The 24,820-nt window shown below is 39.3% G+C and overlaps 2 protein-coding genes across 5 annotated transcripts in view; one reads left to right on the top strand and one right to left on the bottom strand.

Annotated features, from left to right (window-relative positions):
• lzts2b (leucine zipper, putative tumor suppressor 2b) overlaps positions 1-24,820 on the top strand; it is a 26,694-nt gene extending 1,874 nt beyond the window's left edge. Inside the window, exons 1-5 of one of the 2 annotated variants that reach the window (XM_067430174.1) lie at positions 9,773-9,885; positions 15,602-16,018; positions 17,194-17,631; positions 20,163-20,432; positions 21,720-24,820. In XM_067430174.1, coding sequence (XP_067286275.1) covers positions 15,614-16,018; positions 17,194-17,631; positions 20,163-20,432; positions 21,720-22,352 — 1,746 coding nt within the window. In that variant the 5' untranslated portion in view covers positions 9,773-9,885; positions 15,602-15,613 and the 3' untranslated portion in view covers positions 22,353-24,820. Of the gene's footprint in view, positions 1-9,772; positions 9,886-15,601; positions 16,019-17,193; positions 17,632-20,162; positions 20,433-21,719 lie in introns of those variants that run through there. The other variant, XM_067430173.1, reaches the window with a different exon arrangement.
• Positions 3,957-24,820, bottom strand: part of pdzd7b (PDZ domain containing 7b) — a 56,258-nt gene continuing 35,394 nt past the window's right edge. For all 3 annotated transcript variants that reach the window (XM_067430168.1, XM_067430170.1, XM_067430169.1), the window contains exon 17: positions 3,957-4,055. The gene's annotated coding sequence lies outside the window, so the exon portion shown is untranslated. The remainder of the gene's footprint in view (positions 4,056-24,820) is intronic.

The following is a 24,820-nucleotide window of genomic DNA, read 5'->3' as shown; positions in this document are numbered from 1 at the left end:
GAATGTTGTGCAGTGAACAAAAACTGCTCTCTAAATAAACTGCAAATGAACCAGCAGGCATGCTTTGGTCACCTCTACTTTATATTGACATGAAAAACACTGTTGTCACGCTGCATTAGTGGCATCCATTTACCATTTTGCAAATGGAGATTTTGTAGTTTAAACGGTCGACGTGCCAAAATATGGTTCAGTCAAACATTCACTGGTGAATCTGGATCCCTCCAGTGACCTGGAATCAGCTGCGTTTCACTGAGCCAATCATTAATGAAGTCTGTTTGATTAGACAAAGTCCTGACTGCATTCATATTCACTGACACGTTCAGTCGAGACTCGGGAGTGTATAACGGTCTGTGTTGATTACTGGTTGTTTATTGAAGCACTGCTGTGTTTATCTGATATTATCTCTGACGGCTCTGCTATAATCGCTCTATCTGGGCGCGACCCTATAAACTCTGATATAAACACAGGCGGGGACACGTCAGCCAGAAATGCAGCATCTCTTAAAAATCTTCCTCCTGTGGTTGGCCAGCCGTCAGTCCTCCGCTCATCTTCACACACAGATGAAGATATTAGTGTTGAAATCCGATGGCTCAGAAAGGCCTTCATTGACACCAATGTCATTTCCTCTCTCAAGACCCATAAAGGCACTAAAGACGTCGTTACAAAGCCCATCTCACTACAGCGGCTCTACAATCATTGATGAAGAGGCCAGAATAGAGTTAGTGCGCAAAAAACACTAAATAACGACTTATAGAGTGATGGCCGATTTCAGAACAAAGCTTCGAACCGTTATGAGTCAGTGAATCGATTCATGATTCGAACCGTTATGAGTCAGTGAATCGACTCATGATTCGAACCGTTATGAGTCAGTGAATCGATTCATGATTCGGATAACCAGAGTCTCGTGATTTCAGCAGTTTGACAAAACAAAGCTTCAAACTGATATCATAACAGACTCTCTGTGTGTGTGTGTGTGTGTGTGTGTACTTGTTTATATTATATTGAGCAAATGTCCCCACAATGTAATATAAACCTGAGATCAGCAGCCAGCGGTCCCCACAATGTAAATGGATTCGTAAACATACTAAATTTTGTTTTTTTGAAAATGTAAAAAGTCAGAATGTTTTTTGTTTTGTTTATAACCGTTATGAATTGAAGTTTTACAAACTAATTTCGGGAGAAGCACGTTCAGACAATTAAAACTAATAAAACAAAAGTGGAGCAGGCTCAGATAATTAAACCTAATATAACAAGTGGAGCACATTAAACTAATCAGTTAATCAATGATTGGAGGTGTACAGCCGATTTACCTTCCCACCACCCCTTCTCCTCACTTACTTAATTAAACTCCTATAAATATCAAAACAATAATAATACATGCAGTCTAAACTATCTCCATCACGGGGGGGGGGGATACTCTGGGATCGGGCAAAAATTTCCCAAATATGTGCATAATCTTTACTCTATTTAATCAATGTAAGTGTGAACTCGTGAATCGATTCATGATTCGGATTTCAGCAGTTTAACTCTGGCGATCCGAATCATGAATCGATTCACTGACTCATAACGGTTCGAATCATGAATCGATTCACTGACTCATAACGGTTCGAATCATGAATCGATTCACTGACTCATAACGGTTCGAAGCTTTGTTCTGAAATCGGCCATCACTCTATAAGTCGTTATTTTGTGTTTTTGCGCACTAACTCTATTCTGGCCTCTTCATCAATGATTGTAGAGCCGCTGTAGTGAGATGGGCTTTGTAACGACGTCTTTAGTGCCTTTATGGGTCTTGAGAGAGGAAATGACATTGGTGTCAATGAAGGCCTTTCTGAGCCATCGGATTTCAACACTAATATCTTCATCTGTGTGTGAAGATGAACTTTTGTACATTAGGGTAAGTAATTATTGACAGAATTTACATTTTTGGGTGAACTAGCCCTTTAATGACTGAAGTGACTCGTGTGCTGTTGGACCGAAACCGCTCTTCACTGTCATGTAAAGCCGCTGACAATTAATTAAGATTAGAGTTGGATTTGTTTAGGGAAGGGTTTTAGGGCGATACTCAACAATAGAAACAGGTTCACATGACTAAGGTCAAAAACACTTTAATATTCTCATCTCTCTCTTCAGTCTCTCTAAGCCCCGCCTCTCTGAGAGCTGCTCTGCTGATTGGTCAGAAAGCAAGCGCTCATTATCATATCTGAATCTCAGCTCTTGGCAATCTCAGCAGAAAACAAGCCAAACTCTTCCAGTCTCAGAGACATCAGGGAATGAGGGCGGGGCTAAGAGACACTGCTCAGCCAATCAGGAGGCTTTGTTTTTGAGCTTTGTTACTTCAGTGAAACTCTATGAGAGTAGATGTTGCTCATGATGGTCAAACCCACATCCGCTGTTCCTGTAAACACACACACACACACACACACACACACACACACACACACACACACACACACACACACACACACACACACACACACACACACACACACACACACACACACACACACACACACACACACACACACACACACACACACACACACACAGATTGTTCCCTGAGAAACCTTTTGACACTCCCAGAGGACCAATGACAAAAATATCAACAAGTGGCTGCACAGGAAATGAGGTCATCAAACTCATGTGCGTGTGTGTGTGTGTGTGTGTGTGCATGTTTTTGTGAAAAATGAGGACATTACCCATGGCCCCACTTTTCAAAAGGCTTATAAATCACACAGGAGGAGTTTTTATGAGAAAGTAAAAATGCAGAATGTTTCCTGTGTGTGTGTGTGTGTGTGTGTGTGTGTGTGTGTGTGTGTGTGTGATGGGTAGGTTTAGGGGCAGAGAGAGTGTGTGTGTGTGTGTGTGTGTGTGTGTGATGGGTAGGTTTAGGGGCAGTGTGTGTGTGTGATGGGTAGGTTTAGGGGCAGTGTGTGTGTGTGTGTGTGTGTGTGTGTGTGTGTGTGTGTGTGTTGGGTAGGTTTAGGGGCAGTGTAAGGGGATAGTAAATACGGTTTGTACAGTATAAAAACCATTACGCCTATGGAGAGTCCCCACATTTCACAAAAACAAACGTGTATGTGTGTGTGTGTGTGTGTGTGTATGAGAGAGAAAGCTTTCTCTATGAAAAGATCATATTTGCTGAACTTCTCCTTTAGAGCTGGGCTAATAATATAACGGCATGCAGATCTGAAAATCATCACAGAAACATCATCTCCTTATGACTTCTGCTTTTGCCTAAAGTTGTTTTTAAAACTCAATAATCATACCGAGACCTTTCACACACACAAAGGCCTGCGCTAACGACGGCTCTATAAATAGAGAGCGTATTAATAGCATAACTCTGGGTTATGGGAAGCCACGCCGGATTTATGTGCCGCTCACATATAATCCAATTATTAATAGATTACAGAATAAACTCAAAGCCTTTCAAGATCGCATATTTTTATATTTAATTTAACTAATTTATCCCTAATGTAATAATTACTGTAATGATATGGAATATATTAGTTGTATATTGTATTGTAGAGCAGGTTTATTGGTTAACTAATACTTATTTTATTATTAATTGAGATTTGGTGGTAAAAATAATAAATAAAATGCCACTGGACCAGAAATTTTAATGGTCATTTTCTCACCAGAATACAATTTATATGCAAACTAAATAATTTTTCACACACACACACACACACACACACACACACACACACACACACACACACACACACACACACACACACACACACACACACACACACACACACACACACACACACACACACACACACACACACACACACACACACACACACACGTTTGTTTTTGTGACATATGGGGACATTCCATAGGCGTAATGGTTTTTATACTGTACAAACCGTATTTTCTATCCCCTTACACTGCCCCTAAACCTACCCATCACACACACACACACACACACACACACACACACACACACACACACACACACACACACACACACACACTGACACACACACACACACACACGGCTGTGACGATTCAGATCCACCTCTTCACGATTCGTTCAATATTCAAGCCTACAAAACAAAAGCGATCATTTAATGCATTTGGCAGATGCTTTTATTCAAAGAAACTTGCATTGGATTCAATTACACGTTGTGTTTAGTTCATGAAAATCAAGTGTAATGTATCAAATATAAATCTGAGATGATATTTTGATTTCAGCCAAATTGGTTTTGGAGGAGCGCATGAGAAGCGATCATCTCTTGAATAAACAGCAAAAAGTATTTTAAACGATGCAGAACAACTCAAACGGACACATGTCAATAAAACAGCTTTTAATATTTCCCATAACACCACATTCACCTTAGGAAAGTCTATCAGTGAATTATTATTAACAGGACAGCTCATTTTTACACAGAAAAGTTGACAAGAAGTTATTTAATTTCATATGATTAAAAGATAAATGAAAAGAATGATAATATGATTGTTAAATCATTGATTATTAAAATTGAATTAAACCGTTCAAAGGGAATCCAGAAAACAGAAAAAACTTTTAATACATTATTGTTGAATTTAATAAGTTGCATGATTTAAATTAATTAAATATGCCTTTTTATTACTAAAATTTAATTGAAGTCCAAAAAAACAGAATACAGAAAATCTGAACAGAAAAAAATGGAATTTGGTAATAAAATAAAACAGTTTTCATTGGGCCCATTTTTCCCCAAAACAAGACAATAATTTAACTTGTCTAGTAAATGTTTCTCAATGTAAGAATATTTAGATATTTAGACTGGAAACAAGACAAAAATACTGAGTAAGAAGAGTATATTTTGCAGTGTGCAAAACATTTTATTTGAGGGTTAATTATTAAATACATTTGATTGATGAACAGACTTTTTTAGTTTTCGGCTGATTTCAATCTTACTAAAAAATGAATCTCAGTGAATCAAAAGTGTCGTCAGTAATCAGGTGCGACAGCATTTTTGATTATTGATATTTATTAGTGCTTTCAGTGTTAATTCCACTGGATTATCATCAACATCAAACACTCGTCTGGTTGAGTTTGAGCCATCATCTTTCTTGCTTGACTAAAGGTGTGTGTGTGTGTGTGCGTGCGTGCGTGTGTGTACGTGTGTGTGTGTGTGTGTGTGTTTTTGTGACATATGAGGACACAAATGTGTATAATGCCATGGGTATGACACAGGTATTACAGGAGAGGGTGAAATATGAGGACATTACCCATGGCCCCACTTTACAAAAGGCTTGTGTGTGTGTGTGCGTGCGTGTGTGTGTGTGTGTGTGTGTGTGTGTGTGTATGTGTGTGATGGGTAGGTTTAGGGGCAGTGTGTGTGTGTGTGTGTATGTGTGTGATGGGTAGGTTTAGGGGCAGTGTGTGTGTGTGTGTGTGTGTGTGTGTGTGTGTGTGTGATGGGTAGGTTTAGGGGCAGTGTGTGTGTGTGTGTGTGTGATGGGTAGGTTTAGGGGCTGTGTGTGTGTGTGTGATGGGTAGGTTTAGGGGCTGTGTGTGTGTGTGTGTGTGATGGGTAGGTTTAGGGGCTGTGTGTGTGTGTGTGTGTGTGTGTGTGTGTGTGTGATGGGTAGGTTTAGGGGCTGTGTGTGTGTGTGTGTGTGTGTGTGTGTGATAGGTAGGTTTAGGGGCTGTGTGTGTGTGTGTGTGTGTGTGTGTGATGGGTAGGTTTAGGGGCTGTGTGTGTGTGTGTGTGTGTGTGTGATGGGTAGGTTTAGGGGCTGTGTGTGTGTGTGTGTGTGTGTGTGATGGGTAGGTTTAGGGGCTGTGTGTGTGTGTGTGTGTGTGTGTGTGTGATGGGTAGGTTTAGGGGCTGTGTGTGTGTGTGTGTGTGTGTGTGATGGGTAGGTTTAGGGGCTGTGTGTGTGTGTGTGTGTGTGTGTGTGTGTGTGTGTGTGTGTGTGTGAGATAGGTAGGTTTAGGGGCAGTGTGTGTGTGTGTGTGTGTGTGTGTGTGATGGGTAGGTTTAGGGGCTGTGTGTATGTGTGTGTGTGATGGGTAGGTTTAGGGGCTGTGTGTATGTGTGTGTGTGATGGGTAGGTTTAGGGGCTGTGTGTATGTGTGTGTGTGATGGGTAGGTTTAGGGGCAGTGTAAGGGGATAGAAAATACGGTTTGTACAGTATAAAAACCATTACGCCTATGGAATGTCCCCATATGTCACAAAAACAAGCGTGTGTGAGTGTGTGTGTGTTTTTGAGCTGATCCTGAATTTATGTTCTGGTCTCGTGTCGTTCTGTTCTCTGCACTGGCCGCTTCGCTCTGCCTGTAGAACCAGTTTAACTGTGTCCAGTGACCCACTTACAGGACCTGAGAGAGACACACAGCACGCTGTAGCCTACTTACACTAGCCTATATATACACCAGAAAGCTCGCCCATTCAAAACTTTCTGGAAGATGTTTTTAAGTGTGTTTGCAGCAGAGCTGGACAGTCCCTCAGCTCATTTACTCGAGTCCTGTACTGAAGTCCACTGTTTGAGTCTCTGTGCTTTACTGGAGTATTATTTTTTCTGTAATCTTCTGACTTTAACTTCACTCCATCTGAAAGACAAATATCGTCCTCTTTACTCCACTACATTTCTATCAAGGTCCTCGAAGTGGAAAGTCGTTTCTGTCGCAGCTCTGAAAGTCAGTGATGATTTTTTTCTTCTTTTAAAGGTGTTTGGGTTTTTGCAGAAAGCCTTTCAGGAATCACTCTTGTAGAGTCTCGTGAAGTTCAATGATTTCACAGCATTTATTAAACACTGATTTATAGTTTAGAGCAAAATGGAAGAAGACGGATGTCCAAATGCTCATTTAGTGGAGGATTGACATAAACAAAGTTGATTCTGTCTTCAGTGAAGGTGAACAGTGTGAGAATATCAGATGTGTATCAGTGTATTGGATCCGTGCATTCGGCCTTAAAGTGACAGCAGCTTTGTAACTTTTCTACAAGTATTTAAATGAGTTTAAGTTAGTCGTCTGCTAGTGTGTCAGATGGAGCGTCACTGACTGGCTTAAACCATGATGGCATAATGTGCATTTATACAACTATAATACAATAATGCGGCGACATAAAGAAGGACATTTACTTTTGATACTTAAGGACTTTTGAAAACGAATACTTCTGTACTTTTACTCAAGTAAAAATCAGTTTTTACAACTTTCACTTGTAACGGAGTAATATTTGACCTGTAGTACTTTTAATTTTACTGATCTCAATGAATAGGCTGGTTTTGGCTTCACCTGATGTGTGTTTAGACGGCTAGATCCGCATGTGAATCAAAGAGTTTCCACGCTGAGCAGTTTGTGTTTGATCGCTCAGATGTGTGGATCGAGGCCGGCCCAGAATATAATACTGGAGTAAACCAGGCCCTAAACACTGTGATCTGATACGCTTGTAGTTTGTACAGATTCGTTTCAAAGCTTCACAGTAAGAACACAGGAAATTTAATAATCTGCGAAACAAGTAAAGTAGGTCTACAGAAGACAGCTCCGTTCAGATTGGATTCGGTTTAATTCAGTTCAGATTTAATTTGGTTCAGATTTGATTCAGTTCAAATTTGATTCATTTCAGATTTGATTTGGTTCAGTTCAGATTTGATTCAGTTCAGATTTGATTCAGTTCTGTTTCAGATTTGTTTCGGTTCAGTTCAGATTTGATTTGGCTCAGTTCAGTTTTGATTCGGTTCAGTTCAGATTTGATTTGGTTTAGTTCAGTTTTGATTCGGTTCAGATTTAACTCAATTCATATTTGCTTCGGTTCAGTTCAGATTTGGTTAGGATCAGCTCAGATTTGATTTGGTTCAGTTCAGATTTGGTTAGGATCAGCTCAGCTCAGATTTGATTCTATTCAGTTCAGATTTGATTCGGTTCAGTCCAGATTTGGTTAGGATCAGTTCAGATTTGATTCTATTCAGTTCAGATTTGGTTAGGATCAGTTCAGATTTGATTCGGTTCAGTTCAGATTTGGTTAGGATCAGCTCAGATTTGATTCAGTGCAGTTCAGATTTGATTCTATTCAGTTCAGATTTGATTCGGTTCAGTTCAGATTTGGTTAGGATCAGTTCAGATTTGATTCGGTTCATTTCAGATTTGGTTAGGATCAGTTCAGATTTGATTCGGTTCATTTCAGATTTGGTTAGGATCAGTTCAGATTTGATTCGGTTCATTTCAGATTTGGTTAGGATCAGCTCAGATTTGATTCGGTTCAGTTCAGATTTGATTCGGTGCAGTTCAGATTTGATTCTATTCAGTTCAGATTTGATTCGGTTCAGTTCAGATTTGGTTAGGATCAGCTCAGATTTGATTTGGTTCAGTTCAGATTTGGTTAGGATCAGCTCAGCTCAGATTTGATTCTATTCAGTTCAGATTTGATTCGGTTCAGTCCAGATTTGGTTAGGATCAGTTCAGATTTGATTCTATTCAGTTCAGATTTGGTTAGGATCAGTTCAGATTTGATTCGGTTCAGTTCAGATTTGGTTAGGATCAGCTCAGATTTGATTCGGTGCAGTTCAGATTTGATTCTATTCAGTTCAGATTTGATTCGGTTCAGTTCAGATTTGGTTAGGATCAGTTCAGATTTGATTCGGTTCATTTCAGATTTGGTTAGGATCAGTTCAGATTTGATTCGGTTCATTTCAGATTTGGTTAGGATCAGTTCAGATTTGATTCGGTTCATTTCAGATTTGGTTAGGATCAGCTCAGATTTGATTCGGTTCAGTTCAGATTTGGTTAGGATCAGTTCAGATTTGATTCGGTTCAGTTCAGATTTGGTTAGGATCAGCTCAGATTTGATTCGGTTCAGTTCAGATTTGGTTAGGATCAGTTCAGATTTGAATCGGTTCAGTTCAGATTTGGTTAGGATCAGCTCAGATTTGATTCGGTTCAGTTCAGATTTGGTTAGGATCAGTTCAGATTTGATTCGGTTCAGTTCAGATTTAGTTAGGATCAGTTCAGATTTGATTCGGTTCAGTTCAGATTTGGTTAGGATCAGTTCAGATTTGATTCGGTTCAGTTCAGATTTGGTTAGGATCAGTTCAGATTTGAATCGGTTCAGTTCAGATTTGGTTAGGATCAGCTCAGATTTGATTCGGTTCAGTTCAGATTTGGTTAGGATCAGTTCAGATTTGATTCGGTTCAGTTCAGATTTAGTTAAAATCAGTTCAGATTTGATTCGGTTCAGTTCAGATTTGGTTAGGATCAGTTCAGATTTGATTCGGTTCAGTTCTATTAGTTTTTCATAGCTATTATTCAGCTCATTTTGTTCTCATTTGACAGTGTCAGTGCCGTCAAATCAATAAATTACTGAATGTTAAATGTCTTTTCAAACAGTCTAATCTAGAGACTATTTCTAATGTTTTTAAATCCGTTCTCACCAAAACTGCATTTATTTAATAAAAAAATACAGTGAAAACTGTGAAATATTATTATAATCTAAAATTATGCTTTTCTTTTTGAATATACTTTAAAATATAATGCATTTTCAACATCCTTTCAGAAACATTAAAAATAGTAATGTTTCCAGACTTTTGACCAGGAGTGGCCTAAAAGAGATGAAACCATGAGTGCGTTTAATACGCTAATATTCCCATAATTACACACCATCAGTACTGATGGAAGAGAAAAGAAGGAAGATATTGAAGGACGGAGAGACGGAGAAAGAGTGCAGGGATGGAGACTGAGCTACATTTCACACGTGCGGCAGAGGAAAGAGTTTCCCTCGGGACACACACACACACACACACACACACACACACACACACACACACACACACACACACACACACACTGAGACTGTAGTACTTCAGCTAGAGGAAGTGAAGCGGACTGACGGACACACACTGCATCAGTATCAGTGTCACAGAACCGGACGACATGCAGGATTTAACATCAGGTATGTGACGGAGAACCGTGTGTGTGTGTGTGTGTGTGTGTGTGTGTGTGTGTGTGTGTGTGTGTGTGTGTGTGTCTGACAGGCATTAGTTCAATCTTTAAATCATTATCTCCCTAAAGAGACTCTCACTGCTCAGAGACTAAATGAAGTGTCAACTTTTCTTGAGATATTCCTCTGGAGAAATGAATCCGTGTCAAGCGCCGTGTTGTTTTTTTGTGTAAACACACACTAGATGTACGTGTTTGAGTTTTACAGCGTGTCATGCATGACGCAGGGCACACCACACACACACACACACACACACACACACACACACACACACACACGCACACACACACGCACACACACACGCTCAACTTTCGACTTGCTTTTGCCCTCTCAACTGAACGCCATCTCAAGGTTTTAACCGGAAAAATACAGCAAGCCGTTTTGATGTTTAAGTCATTCCCGGATATGAATTCTTAGTATCAACGATTCAATTGAAATGCTCATTCTTGAGATCTGTAATTGTATTTAAAGTGTGCATTTAATTAGGCTTGGGCGGTAATACGGTAAAATGGTATACCGCGGGATCTAAAAATAGCAACGGTATCAGTTTCAATACCGTCAAACCGTCAAAAAAAAAACAGATCAACTTACATATTGCTGATTAACAATTAATTATTAAATATTTAATAAGTTGAACTAATTAAACTATTTACATATTAAATACTATTTATTTATTAAATGCCTAAATATGTGTATGCGTTGTTGTGACAGCGTGGATGAGAGAGAGAGAGAGAGAGAGAGAGAGAGAGAGAGAGAGAGAGAGAGAGAGAGAGAGAGAGGGGAAAAGACGGCGAGTCGGGCACTGAGTTATTCGGTCTCGAAAAAGAACACAACTTCTGCAGTTTGGAAGTATTTTGGGTTTTGACGGTAAATACAGACGAGGCAATTTGCAAATTGTGCAACAAAAAGATGACCGCGAGAGATGGAAATACCTTGAACCTAAGGGCGCATATCCGAAACCACCATCCACTCACTGCTGCGTGGATGAAAAACCGAGCGCACCCTCGGACTATGCTGTAATATTGCCGAAGCCTTTTGTCACACAGCTGGCAATGTAAGCAATAAGCATGAACTCCACAAAAATAAAGTGGACATGGGACTCACAAAAAAAAAAGTCAATTGTCTGACAATTGTCTCATAACGGTAAGCATAAAACGTGCAGAGAGTTTCTCAGGGGCAGGGGCTCAAATGTAAAAAATAAAATAAAAATATAGGCCTATATATATATAAATATATATATATATATATATATATATATAAGCCAAGCCAACAGTTTGTTGACGCTGTCTGAGCCTTACATCATAATGTTTTAATTATTCACGGTAATACCGTATACCGAGGTAAAATAGGGGGGAGGTTTGACGGTATCAAAATTTGGATACCGCCCAAGCCTACATTTAATATCTGATTGTGAGTTTGCATGTGGCAAGCCGTTTTGACGTTTATTGAGTCCCAGGATTATGGCAAGCCATTTTTCTTTCCAGGATATTCTTGATATCAACATTGCAATTTTAACTAGTAAAATGCTTTTTTTTGATATCAGGAATGTGATTACTAATAGTAAAAATCACATTCATGATATTAGAAATTAACATTGTCACTAGTGTTGAATTCTTGATATCAAGAATTGAATCTCATCCAGTAATAACTATAATTCTTGATATCTGTTGTTGTATTTTCACTAGTCAATCTTTTTTTTGATATCAGGAATGTGATTACTAATAGTAAAAATCACATTCATGATATTAGAAATTAACATTGTCACTAGTGTTGAATTCTTGATATCAAGAATTGAATCTCATCCAGTAATAACTATAATTCTTGATATCTGTTGTTGTATTTTCACTAGTCAATCATCACCATAGGCTGCCATTAAAACTCAATTGTTGATGAAGAATTGATTTCTTACTCGTTGAAATTCCTCTTTCACTGATTACTAGTAAAAATCATAATTTTTAAAAGATAAATAACATGGTTACTAGTGCAAATGTCTGTTCTTGATAACAACAATTGAATTGCTACTAGTAAAAATTTTCATTTTTGATATCAATAATTCAACACTAGTGATAATGTTAATTTCTGATATCTTGAATGTGATTGTTACTAGCAATAAAGACATTTTAGAAATCTGAAATTATTGCTATCAGAAATCATTAATGTAATGTTGAAATACATTTATATCAAGAATTAACATTTCAACTAGTGACAATTGAGTTCCCGATATCAGGAATTTATATTTGCACTAGTAACAAGTATTTATTGATATCAAAAATTATAATTTTTTACTAGTAATAATTGTATTTCTGATGTGAAAGTGGAATTTTAACTAGTAGGAAATGAATTGAGTTTGAATGGCAGCCGATGGTGACATTAGTAAAAATGCAATTACAGATATCAAGAATTATAGTTATTACTAGTTTAAATCCAGAATTCATGTTTCTGCCAGTGATGTCATTGTTGATATGAAGAATATCCTGGGAACTGACAAACGTTAAAACAGCTTGCCATATGCAAACTCACAGACTTTAAATATAATCACAGATATCAAGAGTTAATATTAAAAATGGCTTGCACTGCAAAAAATGCTCTTCTTACTCAGTATTTTTGTCTTGTTTCTAGTCCAAACATCTAAAAATCCTTAAAACAAGAAGTATTTACTAGACAAGCAAAAGTAATCGTCTTGTTTTGGGGAAAATAACTCACAATGAAGAGAGTTTTTGCTTAAAATAAGATAAATAATCTGCCAATGGGGTGAGAAAAATAATCTTAATTCAAACAGAAAACAAGATTATTTTTCTCACCCCATTGGCAGATTATTTATCTTATTTTAAGCAAAAACTCTCTTCATTTAGAGTTATTTTTCCCAAAACAAGACAATAATTTGTACTTGTCTAGTAAATGTTTCTTAATGTAAGAATTTTTAGATATTTAGACTAGAAACAAGACAAAATTGTAAGTAAGAAAAGCTTTTTTTGCAGTGTGTCATACTGAGTTCATATCGAGAGCTCTGTCTTCTGATCTCTAGAGACGACACACACACACACACACACACGTCTTTCTCTCCGGAGAAACGGGTCAACGTGTGGGAACATTCACAACCCGCTGTACTTCTGTGATGAACTTCCCTGTAAATGGGGACGCTTGAAGAGAAAAATAAGGAAATGTAAGTCCATGTGAGTTTCCGAGCACAAAGCTCATTGTTCTCCAAGAAATGTCATTGTTGTGTTGGAGAAATGTCAGATTTGTCAGAGGATCTGAAAGGCTCATTCACAGAGGCTTCAGGGTCAGTCATGAAGAAGATGATCTGTGTGAGCGAGATATGTGTGTGTGTGTTTAATGTGTGTGTGCATCAGTGATCCTGACCCAGTTCAGGAACCGCGTCAGCTGAGCTTATTTACATTTATTCATCTATGCAAAGTCACTTACAAACGAGGAACAACACACTCACAATCCCTCACAGGCATTAGTGAAGAGCACAAACCTCTCCTGAGCCAAACTTCAGAGTCCTGCACTGCACAAAATGCTCTTCTTATTTAGTATTTTTTCTTGTATACAGTCTAAATATTTAAATATTATTAAATCAAGATGCATTTACTCAATAAATGAAATGACATGAGATATTTGTCCTTGTTTTCTGGAGAAGAATATCAAAATGAAGTGAGTTTTTGCTTAAAACAGGCAAAATTATCTGCCAATGAGGTCAGAAAAATAATCTTGTTTCTGTTTGGGACGGAAACAAGAAATAAGATTATTTTTCTCACCCCATTGGCAGATCATTTTGCCTGCTTTAAAGGTGCACTATGCAGCTTTACGTCCACTGGAGGGCGCCTATTCAAAACAAATGCGTAGTTTGATGACGCAAAGTGTAAGCGCAGCATCTTGGGAGATGTGGTCTTCTCATCACAGCCGGTGGAAAATAGGACTCGGGCAGAAATCACGTTCATGCATGCGGTTATTAATGTTAATAAATGTATTAACGTTATAAACATTAACGAGCAGAGCAGGACCGAGTGTTGTGGAGCTGAGCACAGCTGCTGGAGCGATTGTTAAAAAAATACCCGCCTCGCGAATACCGGGACTTTTATTATGACGGGACGGGAGACAGTCGCCGGTCGCCTGCACTGATCCGCTCTTCCGGTTATGATTATGAGGTAAAGCAGCTCTGTTTATCATATTAGATACATTTAAGTGTGTTGAAAACGATGTTATGACGTTATTCCGTGCGTTCACTTGTTCACACTGCTAAGAGTAAAGCGCTCCTGCGAAATAAAAGCCGAAACCGAGGGTAGCGCAGATATGACGCGATTGACAGGCGACTCCCTCAGACGCAATGCTGACACGTCCCTGTCCTCAGTTAAAATAGCAATTTTCTCACAATTTACAAATAGTTGGAAACATCTGGGATATTGTGGGTACTCAACTGAACAAAATATATAACACCGGCCTAGTGGTTTTTGGATATTTTACTGCAAAAATACTACATAGTGCACCTTTAAGCAAAAACTCTTCATTTTGATTTTATTTTTATTCTTATTTTGATGAGTTAAAACAATGTAAAACGTATGTTGTCATAACTTATGGAACATATTTTTTACAGTGTACACTCTAAAAAAACGGTGCTATATAGCACTAAAAGTGGTTCTTTGGCTTGTAATCATAGGGGAACCACTTTAAGTGCTGTATAGCACCAAATCTTGGTGATTCAGTGGTTCTTCAGCGGGTCTTCACCAGTTCTTTGGGATGACTGATGTGCTATATAGCACCGTTACCATATACAGAACCTGTTAAGCCCCTGTATGGTTCTTCAGCGGTTCTTTGGGGTGGTAAAGGGGCTATATAGCACCATTGCCTTACAAAGAACCTTTCAAGCCCTTTTAAAGGTTCTTTACACACCAAAGAACTACTGTTAGTGCCGTTTAGCACCATTATTGAGGAAGAAATAAACTGCGATATGGCACCTCTTATGGGTTCTACATAGCACCATTCGACAAAGGGGCTAGAGTACCTTTAAAGATATGGTGCTACAGCACCAGAAGTAGTTCCCCTATGATTACAAGCCAAGAGCCACTTTTAGTGCCAAATAGCACCAATTGTTTTTAGACGGTTCATGCCGACGAATCACTTGCGCTCAGCTTATGGGACTAATCTACATTAGATGAATACATCCCAGTTTGATCAACAACACTGTAAAAAATGCTTTTCTTACTTCGTATTTGTGTCTTGTTTCCAGTCCAAACATCAAAAAAATCTTAAAACTAGAAACATTTACTAGACAAGCAAAAGTAATTGTCTTGTTTTGGGAAAAATAACTCAAAATGAAGAGAGTTTTTGCTTAAAATAAGATAAATAATCTGCCAATGGGGTGAGAGAAATAATCTTGTTTTCTGTTTGAATTAAGATTATTTTTCTCACCCCATTGGCAGATTATTTATCTTATTTTAAGCAAAAACTCTCTTCATTTAGAGTTATTTTCCCCAAAACAAGACAATTACTTTTTCTTGTCTAGAAAATGTTTTTTACTGTAAGAATTATTAGACATTTAGACTAGAAACAAGACAAAAATACTGAGTGAGAAAAGCATTTTTTGCAGTGTAGAAAAACAGCGGCTTGAATTTTGGGTTTGAATGATGGCGCTCCTATAATAATAGCGAGTCTCCTCTATTTGCAGGTTTTTTGAGCCATGGCGCTGGTCCAGTCTCTCCCCGTGTCCATTGACCATCCAGAACTAGGCCTGGACCGCCGGCTCCAGCCCAATTCGCCTCCTCTAATGGGGGCGATGGGAGCGGTCAGCAGCATGAAGCCGACCCATATCACGTATCCCGACCGAGCCAATATTGAGGTCAGCACCAACTTCCGGAAGGGCAATTCTGGCTCCGGGATTCTGCGGTCCGAAGCCTCACAGGCTGGAAGCCGAACCCCATCCAGCAAAAGGAGGGCCATCGCCGGCCGATCCAAAGCCTTCGGAGCGCGCTCATACTCCCATGAGGATTTAATAAGGGACTGGAACGATAATCATTTGGATTTAGGAATGGCTGGAACGGACGGGCCTCCGAAACTGGTTCCTGTGTCCGGACAGCTAGAACGGGTGAGTACAGGATTAGGGATTAATACAATGATCCGGTTCCCTACCATAATAAAGGCCAACAATATAACTTAAAGGGTAAGTTCACCCAAAAATGAAATTTGTGATTAATGACTCCCGTAAGACCTCCGTTCTTCTTCACACACAGTTTAAGATATTTTATATTTAGTCCGAGAGCGTATGCAAGTGTATGCACACTATACTGTCCATGTCCAGAAAGGGAATAAAAACATCATCACAGTAGTCCATATGAGACATCAGTGGGTTAATTAGAGTCTCTTGAAGCATCCGAAATACATTTGGGTCCAAAAATAACAAAAACTACGACTTTATTCAGCATTGGCTTCTCTTCCGGGTTTGTGTTCAATCCTCAGATAAAGATTCAAACGGTTATGAATCAGCGTATTGATTCATGATTCGGATCGCCAATGTCTCGTGATTTCAGCAGTTTGACACGCGATCCGAATCATGAATCGATTCACTGAGTCATAACCGTTCGAATCTTTATCTGAGGATGGAACACAAACGCGGAAGAGAAGCCAATGCTGAATAAAGTCGTAGTTTTTGTTATTTTTGGACCCAAATGTATTTTGGATGCTTCAAGAGACTCTAATTAACCCACTGATGTCTCATATGGACTACTGTGATGATGTTTTTATTCCCTTTCTGGACATGGACAGTATAGTGTGCATACACTTGCATACGCTCTCGGACTAAATATAAAATATCTTAAACTGTGTGTGAAGATGAACGGAGGTCTGACGGGTGTGGAGCGACATTAGTAGGAGTCAGTAATAACATAAAATTAATTTTTGGGTGAACTAACCATTTAACGAAGGCCGTTCGTTACACCAAATCTAGCAAAGCTGCTAGTTCCACCACAAAAGTGGAAAGTAGGGCCACGTGTGTTTCTCATCATGTCTGATTGTGTCTTAATTCAAACAGAAAACAAGATTATTTTTCTCACCCCATTGGCAGATTATTTATCTTATTTTAAGCAAAAACTCTCTTCATTTTGAGTTATTTTTCCCCAAAACAAGACAATAATTTTTACTTGTCTAGTAAATGTTTCTTAATGTAAGAATCTTTAGATATCTAGAAACAAGACAAAAATACTGAGTAAGAAAAGCATTATTTGCAGTGCAGTGTGTTTCTCATCATGTCTGACTGTGTCCCAGAATATCCAGCAGGCCATAATCAGACCCACTGCCTTCAAACCCGTGGTTCCCAGGATACAGTACTTGAGTCCGCGGCCCGGAGCCGGACTTTCGGGAAGCCAAGGGAACCTCAGCCGGTTTTCCCCGGAAGACGAGCCGGTGTCCGCAGAACGCCGCAGCTCTTACAGCGGAGCTCGCAACGGATTATTCAGCCAATCCTTCAACTCCCTGACCAATCTCAGGGAGTTTTCCCACAGCGAGGCCGGAAAGCATCACTCGAACTCGGACAGCGGGCGCTCGTCCTCCAGCAAGAGCTCCGGATCGGGCCGCGGTGCCATGCTGTCCATGGAGGCCTATGAGGCCGTGGTGAGAGAACTGGAGGAGAAGCTGAGGGAAAAAGACCTGGAGCTACGGCAGCTCAGGGACAACCTGGACCAGAACGAAGCCGCCATCTGTCAGGTGCGTGTCCGTCGGTTTACACACTGCAAAAAATGCGCTTCTTACTTAGTAATTTTCTTTTGTTCAATCAATCAGCTTTGTTAATAAAGCGCTTTTATAATGCCGATTGTGTCAGAGCAGCTTCAGTGTTAAACAGGACAATACTGCAGCAGAATTAGATTCGGCTGTACAGTCGTTCTGGAGGAAACAGTGATGTTATCAGATCATTTTAATTTATCATAGAGTGACAATGCTGGCAGATCAGTATTAGAGTTTATAGAATTAAATAAGACCTAATTCATTAATGTTATTTGTATATTTAGTTGAATAACTTAGATCATAATGTTAGTGTCCCCAACTGAGCAAGCCAAGCCAAAGGCGACCAAAGGAACCGAAACTCCATCAGGGCATGATGGAGAAAAATAAACCTTAGAGAAACCAGACTATTAACACACTCCTCTGGCCTATTAACACACAGTGTATGATTATTATTCTGGCAACCTTACAGGTCAGAAATCATATTAGATCGGAATATTAAAAATCTCTGGGTATCATGCAAGAGACGGGTTTATTTAGGATGCGAGTCGATTACACAAGAGTAGAGTAGTAGAGTAGACTAGTTGTTTCTAGTCTAAATATCTAAAAAATTCTTAAAGGGTTAGTTCAGCCAAAAATGTAATGTCTGTCATTAACTCCTCTCCCTAATGTCGTTCCACACCCGTAAAGCATAGTTCAGTTGCCTGATTTTTCCCCTATTTTGAGTCGCCGACAAATGCCGAGATTATCGGCAAATCGGTGCTTGTGCACGTGAGTGACAATCACGCAGTGTGAATAATCAAAGACGCGATCAGAGAGAATCCCCGACGAGTCGCAGACGCCCGTGAGATATTTGGCAGCTAAATATCTGGACCTGTCAGCGATTGAAACTCCTGCTGTGTGAACTGCGTTCTGACTGAAAATTACATCGGCGATGACCGACAGCCAATGAGAGAGTGAGATACAGGGCAGCAGGAGGTTCAGGGAGGAGTTATAGAGCAGAATTTCAGTATTTTAATAGATATATTTACAAATCTATCAAACAGAAACAAAGGCCAAGCATTTGCACATCCAGCCGCAGCACATTACAAATGTATTTATTTACCTCAAACTGTCTTTGCAGAACACAATCCTGGCTCCCTCTGTCTCTCCAACAATTTCTTCCGCCATAATCTTTTTTCTGTTTCTCCACAAATCAGCGCACATACAGTGTGAAGCAAACTTTGTGCAGTTTATCATTTTTAATAACAATTCCAAGTCTCGCGCGAGAACTGCGGTCTGACGCACGTGTGATCTCGCGTTGTTTACTCGTCACATCGCACGTGTGTTTGGGAAACGTAGTTTGCGCACCGGAGAGAGAGAGAGTTGTCGGCGATTCTTCCTCTTGTTCAGTCATGCAGTGTGAACTCATCTGTCGTCAAACCATCGGTCAGTGTGAACACAGCAGTGACTGAATGATACCCCAGATAGTCATGCAGTGTGAAAAGAGCAGTGACCCGACGAGTTTGAAAATCAGGCTTAAGACCTCCGTTCATCTTCACACACAGTTTAAGATATTTTATATTTAGTCTGAGAGCGTATGCAAGTGTATGCACACTATACTGTCCATGTCCAGAAAGGGAATAAAAACATCATCACAGTAGTCCATATGAGACATCAGTGGGTTAATTAGAGTCTCTTGAAGCATCCAAAATACATTTGGGTCCAAAAATAACAAAAACTACGACTTTATTCAGCATTGGCTTCTCTTCCGCTTTCCTCCAAAAAGATTCAAACGTGTGAATCGATCAATGATTCGGGTCGCCAAAGTCACGTGATTTCAGCAGGTCAGATCACGTCAAACTGCTGAAATCATGTGACATTGGCGACCCGAAGAGAGTTTTTGCTTAAAACAGGCAAAATGATCTGCCAATGGGGTGAGAAAAATAATCTTATTTCTGTTTGAAACAAGACAAAAGATTTCAATCAGAAATGAGATTATTTATAATAACATTTAATATGATATAATAATAATAATAATAAATCTTTATTTTCTATAGCGCCTTTAAATCTCAAAGCACTTTACAGAACAGACAAAACATGGTACACAAAATGAAGAAGAAAACAGAAAAATGGTAAAAAACAATTCAAACTATATAAAATTGATACAAAGGTTAAATAAAAAGCTACCCTAAAAAATGAGTTCTAAGGCTAGATTTAGAAATGCAGAGTGATTGAGCTTGCCTTATCTCAAGCGGTCAAGAGTTCCCCAATTTTGGAGCTGATGAGGAAAAAGCCCATCAGTCTTAGACGAGCTTTTGGAACAACTAAAAGGCCAGTTTCAGACGAACGAAGATTACGCGACGGAGTATAGGGAGTTAAAACCTCGGACTAATATTGTGGTGCCAACCCATGTAAAGCCTTGTAAGTGAGCATCAAGGTTTTAAAATCAACCCTAAACTTGACTGGGAGCCAATGTAGAGACTCCAAAACAGCAGTGATGTGATCTAAATATAGACTAAATGTGTGTATGATAGGTGTACGAGGAGAGACACAAGCGCACGGAGCTGGAGATGGAGGAGTTCAGACAGACGTGTGCGGCTAAAATGCAGAAGGCGTCCCAAAAGGCTCAGCGGGAGCAGCAGCTCCTACAGCTCCAGGTTTTTCAGCTTCAGCAGGAGAAGAAAAAGCATCAGGATGACCTGAACCAAATCCTGCAGGAGCGGCAGAGGCTGGAGGAACGATGCGCGTCCTACGAGCGAGAGCACACTCAGCTCGGTCCCAGACTGGAGGAGAGCAAATGGGAGGTGAGGAGTCGAGGCTACGGATCGGGAGAGCAAGAGTAGGAAAAAACACTGGAAAAAATGCTCCTTACTCAGTCATTGTGTCTTGTTTCTAGTCTAAATATCTAACGATTCTTAAATCAAGATGCATTTACTAGATCAGTAAAACGACAGAAGATATTATTTCTTGTTTTGTTGAAAATAAAATCAAGTTTTTGCTTAAAACTATTTTTTATTGGGACGGAAACAAGAAACAAGATTATTTTTCTCACCCCATTGGCAGATCATTTTGCCTGTTTTAAGCAAAAACTCACTTCATTTAGATTTTATTTTCAACAAAACAAGAAATAATATCTTCTGTCGTTTTACTTATAGTTTTTTACTGATCTAGTAAATGCATCTTGATTTAAGAATCGTTAGATATTTACACTGGAAACAAGACAAAATTATGTGAGAAGTAAAGAAGAGCATTTTCTGCAGTGTGTAACAGCTCACTCATAACTCAAAATTTAGTTTTTTTCTTAAAATAAGCAAAATAATCTTGTTTTCTGTTCGAGCGTAGAAAAAAACACTGCAAAAAATGCTTAGAATTTTTGTAGTTTCTAGTCTAAATATCTAACAATTCTTAAATAAAGATGCATTTACTAGAGAAGTAAAACGACAGATATGTTTCCTTGTTTTGTTGAAAAAAGGGACATTATAGTAACCCTGAAAGCGTTAGTTCAGCCAGAAATGTGCATTGTGTGATTAATTCCTCCTGTGGTTGGCCAGCCGTCAGTCCTCCGCTCATCTTCACACACAGATGAAGATATTAGTGTTGAAATCCGATGGCTCAGAAAGGCCTTCATTGACACCAATGTCATTTCCTCTCTCAAGACCCATAAAGGCACTAAAGACGTCGTTACAAAGCCCATCTCACTACAGCGGCTCTACTGACTCTACTGATTCACTGACTCATAACGGTTCGAAGCTTTGTTCTGAAATCGGCCATCACTATATAAGTCGTTATTTAGTGTTTTTGCGCACTAACTCTATTCTGGCCTCTTCATCAATGATTGTAGAGCCGCTGTAGTGAGATGGGCTTTGTAACGACGTCTTTAGTGCCTTTATGGGTCTTGAGAGAGGAAATGACATTGGTGTCAATGAAGGCCTTTCTGAGCCATCGGATTTCAACACTAATATCTTCATCTGTGTGTGAAGATGAGCGGAGGACTGACGGCTGGCCAACCACACTAATGACCAAATTTACATTTTTGGGTGAACTAACCCTTTAAGACGTTTGCTAAGACCTGAATTATTTCGACTCCTCAGGTGTGCCAGAAATCCGGTGAGATTTCGTTGATGAAGCAGCAGCTGAAAGACCTTCAGGCGGATTTGGCTCAGCGCGTGGGTGAGCTGGTGACTCTACGCGGTCAACTAAGGGAGGTTCGAGCGGAGCTACAAACGTGCCAAAGTCAGCTTCAGGACGCTCACACACACTCACACACACGAACCCTAGAGCTCGAGGTGTGTGAGAACGAGCTGCAGCGCCGCAAGAGCGAAAGCGAGCTGCTCCGAGAGAAAATGAGCCGTTTGGAAGAAGAGTCGACCCGTCTGCGAGAGGCTTTAAGCGCCGCATCCGAAAAGGAAAGCGAAAGCCAGGATCTGAAAGCCTCAAAGCAGCAGATGGAGCGAATAAAGGCGGAGCTCACATACGAACGCCAGCATGCGTCCGATCGCGCCGTCGCATTCGAGAGCGAGAGGAAGAGCTGGGAGGAAGAGAAGGATAAAGTGATCCGCTACCAAAAGCAGTTGCAGCAGAATTACGTGCAGATGTACAAAAGGAACCAAGATCTGGAGCGATCGCTCCGAGAACTCAGGCTGGAGCTGGAGTCCAGAGAGCAGGACGACGAGAGCAGCGGAAACGAAATCACCTTCGACGACATCGCAGCGACGGAGATATAAAATATGCACATTATTGGAGGAATTCGTCACGCTAAAACTAGGTAATCGTCCACTGCCTCACCCATCTCAGAAATGTGGACAGCATAAAATGCAGAAACTCAAACTGTGGACAGTATAGCGTGTTTGTTACCACTGCAAAAAATGCTTTTCTTACTCAGTATTTTTGTCTTGTTTCTAGTCAAAATATCAAAAATATCTTACATTAAAAAACATTTACTAGACCAGTAAAAATTATTGTCTGGTTTTCCTACACTGTAAATTTTTTTTGTTGGTTTAACTTAAAAAAGTAAGTGACCTGGTTGCCTTAAAATGTTGAGTTTATTGAAATAAAAAATTTGAGTTGATACAATGAAGGAAATTTGTTTAATAAATAGAAACTCAAAATATTATTGTATATGAACCACATAAATTTTTTTATAAATCATCAACAATTTGGCTGCGTCATCAAAAATAAAACACACACAATTACCCAATATGCTTACAAAATCTTGTAATAATATTTTAATAAAGGTTGTCGAAATTTCATTGTATTAACAATTTTTTATTTTATTTCAATGAACTCAAAATTTTAAGGCAACCAGGTAACTTGTTTTCTAAATAATTTGTTACAGTGTACAGCTCAACCAGTAGAGCATGGCGCTAGCAACGCCAAGGTCATGGGTTCGATTCCCAGGGAAAGCAAGAATTTACAAAACTGTAAAATGTGTGCCTTGAATGCAATGTAAGTCGCTTTGGATAAAAGCGTCTGTCAAATGCATAAAAATGTAAATGTTTTGGGGGGGAAAATAACTCAAAATGAAGAGAGTTTTTGCTTAAAATAAGATAAATAATCTGCCAATGGGGTGAGAAAAATAATCTTGTTTTCTGTTTGAGTTAAAATTATTTTTCTCACCCCATTGGCAGATTATTAATCTTATTTTGTTTATCTTAACCTTTAAATGCATGATGTCGCCAAACATTCTTACATATTCGGTTCGACTCGGATCTATATTTAACATGGATAGATCTCTACCTGTCGTGATAATATATAAAACTCCTGATGTTAGAGTAACAGCTACAGAAGGATAAAATAAAACACATTTAGTTCCCTTTTGGAGCTTGGACGGGTTCAGTTTGAGCAGATGTTTTATCCCATCATCATATGTCTTCGTTAGAGCTCGTTTACATTCAGCATCTACTCATATTCGCCATCTCACACATATTCTCAAAACTCATTTTCAACGTCTTCAAAATCAATATTTTGCTCACTGACAGCTTCTTCACCAGATCCATCATCAGTGATATTGACACTAATATCTGATTGTGTTCAGTTTTTGCTCTCTGCAGTAAATCACTGAGCCATTTCAAGTTTTGCAGATTATAATTATTATTGTTTCGTTTTCTGTCAGAGGTAACAATGAGTGAAACGTCACTTCATTATTGCATATCAGACATTGCCACCTTGTGGAATCAAGGTGAATTGCGCCCTATTTTGTCATTTATAGATTCATTTATCAATGTGCAAAAAAAATAAAAAAATACATACAATCTTACACACCTCGGGTCGTTAGCGACCCGATACAATTTTGACAAAAAAAATAGTGGAAAAACAGGCATTCAATTATAATTCTATTATTTTTTTCTTGTTATTCTGTTTAAAATGGATTGATTGAGGAATACTAAGAAGGTTGATGAATGAGGAGGAGGGTAGAGAATGAAGTCTATGCATTTAAGGGTTAATTTTGAGTTACTTTTTCCTAAAACACGACTTTGCTTGTCTAGTAAATACTTCTTGTTTTAAGAATTTTTAGCTGTTTGGACTAGAAACAAGAAAAATACTGAGTAAGAAAAGCGTTTTTTGCAGTGTGGCCTACGTGCTACAAAATACTCCGCAAGAAAAGAGAAAAAAGTTCTCGCTACCCGGGGTTCTGAGAACAAAATGGCACAGCTTGTTCTCAACACATCGATCGAGCAGAACTTTTTACTCGCGGGTGTCCGAGCAGAACTATTGTGTGATTGGAGTCCAGAGAGCAGGACGACGAGAGCAGCGCAAACTAAATCACCTTCGACGACATCGCAGCGACGGAGATATAAAATATGCACATTATTGGAGGAAATCGTCCCGCTAAAACTAGGTAATCGTCCACTGCCTCACCCATCTCAGAAATGTGCTCAGCATAAAATGCAAAAACTCAAAAAATTTGGACAGCTTAGCGTGTTTGTTACATCATTTATGTGGCCTGATAATCGGTGCAACTACATTTTATTGACTGTGTGTCATTTAGCATCGTCTAAAGTGCCCACTTTGGTACCAAGAATTTAAAAAAATGCGACGCTTTGAGCACTATTGAACGGATTTTTAAACACCTCTGATTGGCTATTGTGTTCACGCACTCATCAAACATGTCTGTGATTGGTTACAACGATCAACACTTTATTCGCTTTAAATGTACATCAATGACGTTCTCCATAGTGCGCTGTCCTGCACA

The sequence above is a fragment of the Pseudorasbora parva genome, chromosome 21 (assembly GCF_024679245.1).
Source record: "Pseudorasbora parva isolate DD20220531a chromosome 21, ASM2467924v1, whole genome shotgun sequence".
NCBI classification, from domain to species: Eukaryota; Metazoa; Chordata; class Actinopteri; order Cypriniformes; family Gobionidae; genus Pseudorasbora; species Pseudorasbora parva.
Note: the sequence above shows the minus strand (reverse complement) of the source record. Positions and strands in the feature narration are given on the sequence as shown.